This window comes from Vulpes lagopus, chromosome 5, assembly GCF_018345385.1.
Source record: "Vulpes lagopus strain Blue_001 chromosome 5, ASM1834538v1, whole genome shotgun sequence".
NCBI lineage: Eukaryota > Metazoa > Chordata > Mammalia > Carnivora > Canidae > Vulpes > Vulpes lagopus.
In genome coordinates, this window is record NC_054828.1 from 16,409,095 (window position 1) to 16,415,094 (window position 6,000).

The window sequence follows — 6,000 nt, forward strand, 5'->3', positions numbered from 1 at the left end:
ACCTTCACTAGACTCAGTGCCATGAGAGTGGCAACTGCTCTTTTTCACTACTAAGCTCCCAGCCAGGGGCATGGCACGTGGGCACTGTTGCATTGTTTATTGCTATAACAACTCTATCGCCCACCGCCCTGAATAAATCTTGTGGTTTAAACAGCTAGGTACCACATTTCTCCATTCCCTGGGTTGGCTAGAGCTCCTCTGGCCTTACTTGTGTTTCTCCTACGGTTGCATTCAGATGGCATCTGGGCTGGGTCTGGCTGTGGGACAGCTGTTCCGTGCTCCTCCATGTGGGCTCCTTCTCCATGAGGTGCCTCTCTAGGCCTCTCTCTCCAGGAGGAGTCCTGGACATCTTCTATGGCAGCTCAGGGCTCTATGGTGGAGGAAGAAGAGGCTTCCAGGCCTTCTTAATGTATGTGCTGGGCAGCCAGATAATGCCATTCCTGCCATGTTCTATGGGTCAAAGCAACCAAGATCATAAGCTCCATCTCTTGATAGGAAACTGAATGGAGAGCATGTATGTCCAGGTGGCCCTCTTTGGAAAACAGTTAACACAGATGTTTGTATATAGACATGCTACACATGCGGATGCACACACAGGTGATTCTCATCCTTTGTGGTGGTTATGTCCTGCAAAGTTGCTATGCACACTGAGTTAGTGAATACGAAGCAGCACTGCTCCCAGGGCAAATACAGGGCTCTGTCTCTGGTCACAATATTTGTGTCAGCTGATCAATATATGACCTCATTTCATGTATATTTCTGTTGAAAGACAGAAATAAGACCTCATTTAAAATGTCTTGTTGACTCATTCACATCAAACTCACAGCCCACAGCGCTATAACTCCTACCTGAACGAAGCCTATCTAACACAGGCATTTTCTCCGAAAGGCACATCACAGCCTTCTTTAACTCAGGAACCAGAGATAGCACTTTAGCACTATGCTGGGGGGCCATTTTACACAGCAAAATCACCAACAGAAAGGACAGAAATGTGGAAAACATGGACCAGACAGGCTGTGAAAAGTACATTTGTTTACAGTAGGAGAGTGGAACCAAGAAGACAGGGCCCTATCACCTCCTTTCACCTCAGCTGGGAACATGCATACATGCTGCGGGTAACTCCAATTATTTGCCACTTTGTGAATGTAAGCAAATGATAGGGAGAGTGGCCGGGTATTGGTTTTGGGGCTACGAATACATTTTAGTGAGCAGGAGAATTTATAACACAGATTCTGTGCATAAGAATACATATGTATATGCCTATATATTTTTTCATATGCATATGAAATATCATATCACTCCTGCAGTGTCAGCCCCCATCAAGGCCAAAGGCTTCCATGTGATGCATCATTCTTTTTCTCTCGTGCCACAGACGCTCGAGGACTCATTCGGTGGATGCTGATGGTGAACCCCGACCGCCGGGCCACCATTGAGGACATTGCCAACCACTGGTGGGTGAACTGGGGTTATAAGAGCAGCGTCTGTGACTGCGACGCCCTCCACAACTCTGAGTCCCCGCTCTTGGCTCGCATCATTGACTGGCACCACCGGTCCACGGGGCTGCAGGCTGAGGCTGATGCCAAAATCAAGGGCCTGGCCAAACCCGGCGCCTCTGAGGTCATGCTGGAGCGCCAGCGGTCACTGAAGAAGTCCAAGAAAGAGAATGATTTTGCGCAGTCTGGCCAGGACCCGGTGCCGGAGAGCCCGAATAAGCTGACTTCCAAGAGGCCCAAAGGGATCCTGAAGAAGCGAAGCAACAGCGAGCATCGCTCCCACAGCACGGGCTTCATCGAAGGTGTGGTGAGCCCCGCCTTACCGTCTGCTTTCAAGATAGAGCCTGACGTGTGCCGGACCGGGGTGGCTGTCCCCAGCTCCCCCGAGGCCGACGTGCCCGGCAAGCTCAGCCCCAAGCAGTCGGCCACCATGCCCAAGAAGGGCATCCTCAAGAAGACGCAGCAGCGAGAGTCGGGTTACTACTCGTCGCCGGAGCGCAGCGAGTCCTCGGAGCTGCTGGACAGTCACGACGGGCCGGGCAGCGGCCTCCCTTCCCCCAGCCCCCCAGACCCCGCCCGGGGGCCCGTCCTCGGCCTCTCCTGCCGCAGGAAGGGCATCTTGAAACACAGCAGCAAGTACTCGGCAGGGAGCACGGACCCGGCCCTGGCCAGCCCCGATGTGCCCACACTGGAATCCTTGCTGGAGCCCGGCGCGCCCCCCGAGGGCCTCTCCCGGAGCTACAGCCGGCCCTCCAGCGTCATCAGCGATGACAGCGTCCTGTCCAGCGACTCCTTGGACTTGCTGGATTTGCAGGAGAACCGGCCGGCCCGCCAGCGCCTGCGCAGCTGCGTCTCCGCGGAGAACTTCCTGCAGATCCAGGACTTCGAGGGGCTCCAGAACCGGCCGCGACCCCAGTACCTGAAGCGGTACCGGAACCGGCTGGGAGACAGCAGCTTCTCCCTCCTCATGGACATGGACGATGTGACTCAGGTCTACAAGAAAGCGCTGGAGATCTGCAACAAGCTTAACTAGCTGCCCGGGGCGGGGCTGGGTTGTGGGTGGGCTCGGGGAGGAGCGGGACCCATGACCCTGTGCGAGCAGGCTGGGTACCTCTTTGCTGGCAGCAACCGTGGACTGAAGAAACGGCTCGGTGCCGTCATGCTCGGCCAAGTTTGCCTGCTTGAGCCGGCACCTAAAAGGGAGAAGTGGGCGCTCCGCCAGCCCTGCCAACTGCCATTCTGAATTGGGGTCCTAATTGGCATTTACTTTGTGGCACCTCCGAGAGGACCAGCTGTCCAGGGGAGGTGGTGTTGGCCAGCACGAAGAGGATGGGGAGGAAGCATATGGGAAAGGGAACGGATCCCTAAAAGTCGTCCAAATGCTTCTGGAGGAGGGACAGAGAGGCTGGGGCCATCTGCCTTGGGTGAGCTCAGACTTCACTGCTTCCCTCCTTGCACTAGCAGGCTTGGTCTGACTGCATGGGGTTGGCAAGTAGAGTTCAGCCACGTGAACTTGAATGGGTGATTGACTGATAGTGGCTGCTGGGTGTGCTGGGAGAGAGGCCCGAGCACTGGGGGAAGGAGTGCTGTGACTGAATAGCAGTGGCTGCCTTGGGCACAGGAAGGGCGCAGTAGCACTCATGCCATGCGGTTGCCATCCTTGATAGGGCTAAGCCCTTGGAAGTGTTGGGTTGAGGCATCCTGTGGGATCTATGCTTGTCTTTCACGCCCCTAGTGCAGCCTTTGTTAATTTTCCACTCTACCTTGAATGGAAGACAAGGCCTCGGGTCAGAGAGAGAGTGCTCTGAACACCACTAAGGACTTAAGAGTTGGCCCATAGTGATTTTTGGGCTTCTTGCTGTCTGCCTCTTCTTTCCTGATGTCTGCCTTGCTCCTCAGCACAACCTCCCGAGGATGGACAGGGAAAAACCTGGTGGTATCAGAGGTCAAAACTCTGGTGTGTAACAGAGCTAGGGACCCTCTGTGGTCTCTGCACAGATGAATGGAAATCGATCCACACCAGCAAAGGGGCAACTTGTTGATTTCCTTAACATCTCATCATTAACTGGAATGCTGCCTCTTGGGTTCTTACCTGCATGATTCAGATGTGATGCTGTCCACAGTCTCCAAAAGAGTAACTGGCTCAACCATTTACCCTGTTTACTAACAGCAGACGGTTTCCCATCCACCAAGTGTAGAATCTGCAGGGGCAGGTGAGTTTGCTTCTAGGGAGTTAGTGGGTAGCTGGGATATTTGGATGAGGAAAAGAAAGGTAGGCAGAAGGTGCTCCCCCTGTATCTAGGTTTTCTGTCATGGGTTTGAAGTCCTAGGCTTTGGGGGAAAAGAAAGTTCCACCCATTTAAATGAATAAGGTGTTGAAAGAGGAGAGTGGGTTGGGAGGAAATGTACAGAAAAGGGAACATTTCCTCAGAAGCTATCCAGATGGTTCTGGAGGTAGGCAGGAAAGAGGTATAGCAGGACTTCTTATCATAAAAAGTAACATAACTAGGGATTTAACTTCTAGACACCCAGATTATAGGTGATAAGATGTCAGTCCCACAATGGGACATCTTCAGATACTGGGTTTAGAATTCATGATCTCATTGGGGAATTTGGGATGACTTCAGAGCCTACTGGCCTGGGCAAATTGAAAGCCTTGTTTCAAGATGGTCAACCTCTGGTAGCCACAAAGATAGATAAGGAAGACTAGTTTTGGGGGGTATTTTGGGGTAAACCAACAGACAGTAGCTTATAGGGAGATGCGAAAGAATTCACCTGAAGGCAATCCTCGGAGTGAAACTGCCGTTTCCTTAAGGAGGTGGATCCATTTCTCCCCCTTGCCACCAGCTCTGGGGATGTGGCTTGTGCATTTTTTCAGGTTGAGCTGCGCGGTGTGTTATGGGAAGCTTCTCTGTTTTCTTTCAATTCCACCTTCTTCCTGAGCTCCAGTATAGGTTCAAAGGGAAAATATATCTAGATAGCAAATTATGTGTGGGGAATATGTGGGTGCATGGGGGGGGGCATCTCACAACCTCTGGGCTCCCCATGCCTTGTCTCATTTTTATGTAATTTGTTCTGGACAGACTGTCCTGCCACACTGCTGGTCCCTCATGTGTGGTAGCTGGCCTAGTTGGTAGCTGTGCATATGCCTAAGGTATAACACCAACCTACTGGTTGATGTGTTTTTTTTTCCTTTTGCCAAGTGATCCTATCTGTTTAATACTTGCCATCCTTCTAAAATGACACTTAAGGAAAATCACTCTACTTCTCATCTTCCCCTCCACAGAAAACCCCACACATGCATGTTCTCTTTTGTCAATAAACCCAGACAGTGGACTGTGGCAAAGACCGTCTTTCACTTCGAGGCAGAAGTTCTGAGTTGAATCCTGGTGCGCTGCTAACCAGCTGCTGGTCTGAGGCACCTGCAGTGTCTTGGAGCCTTAGGTTTCCCTTTATTGAGGGCTGGAGGGGTGGACTAGCTCGTCTCTCAGGCCCTGCCTGGTTCTGACATTCTGCTAACATCCTCCAATTCTAGATGCCATGTTGACTCTGTCCTTTTAAGGAAAAACCTGGAATAGAGAGAAAAGCCCTGACATGCAGCTTCCCTGCTTCGTGATTAAGTCCTATCATCCCTACCAGCCAATCCCCAACCAAGAAAGTCATGCTTAATTCATTTCCATGGAATTACAAGTGAGAGACACTTTTATGACCCGGTGGACCAAGCAGGAGATTCCACTTTAGCTCTCCTGGTCCTTTCCTGGCCTCCATGGGCCTCTCTGTGTCTTAGTTTACAGATCTGCCAAAGGAGTAGAACTATACTTCTTTTGTACTGGTAAATTTTAAGGCATGATCAGTTTTCAGGACGTGCTTCAAGACCCTGGGTGAAATGAAAAATCTAAGTTCTCCCTGACTTTCCATCCCTGTTAAAAGGTGCTGCTTCTTCAGATGATGGGGAGTGCTTTTCAGGGGGGGAAATTTAGGGGAATGTCGCCATGGCCTGGTCTTGAGTACAAATGTGAATGATCGACTGCTTATTGCCAAACTGGAAATGTTCTGTAGGGATTTACTGGCATGGTATCATTCCTAGAAGAAAAAAAAAAAAGAGAGAGAGAGAGAGGGAGAGAAACTTGACTGCACATTTTTTTTTTTTTTAAATCCGTGTTGTGACTTTTATTTAATTTCTATTTTTTTTTGGTAATAAAAAGTTGACTTTTTTATTTGAATTTGTCTTTTTTTATTTATTGGTCTGAAAGGCATTTCAAAGGTATTATAATAATATATTGGTGTAATTTAATTGGTGCAACATGCTTTATGGCTCTGGTCAAAATTGGTTTTCGGTCATTTGATTGGTTTGAGCCCAGAACAGCCGACGGGGGGGAAAAAGCTGGATAACCACCCAAAGTGTTTGTATTTTCATTGGAAACTGATTTTTGTTTTGTTTTTCTTTTTTTGTTGTTGTTTTGTTTCCATTTTTATTTTTAAATTAAATAAATTGCAATGAACTGAA

At 49.8% G+C, this 6,000-nt stretch overlaps 1 protein-coding gene across 1 annotated transcript in view; it reads left to right on the plus strand.

The window, feature by feature from the left end:
* NUAK1 (NUAK family kinase 1) overlaps window positions 1-6,000 on the plus strand; it is a 71,663-nt gene extending 65,663 nt beyond the window's left edge. Inside the window, exon 7 of the mRNA XM_041754795.1 lies at window positions 1,373-6,000. Coding sequence (XP_041610729.1) covers window positions 1,373-2,526 — 1,154 coding nt within the window. The 3' untranslated portion in view covers window positions 2,527-6,000. The remainder of the gene's footprint in view (window positions 1-1,372) is intronic.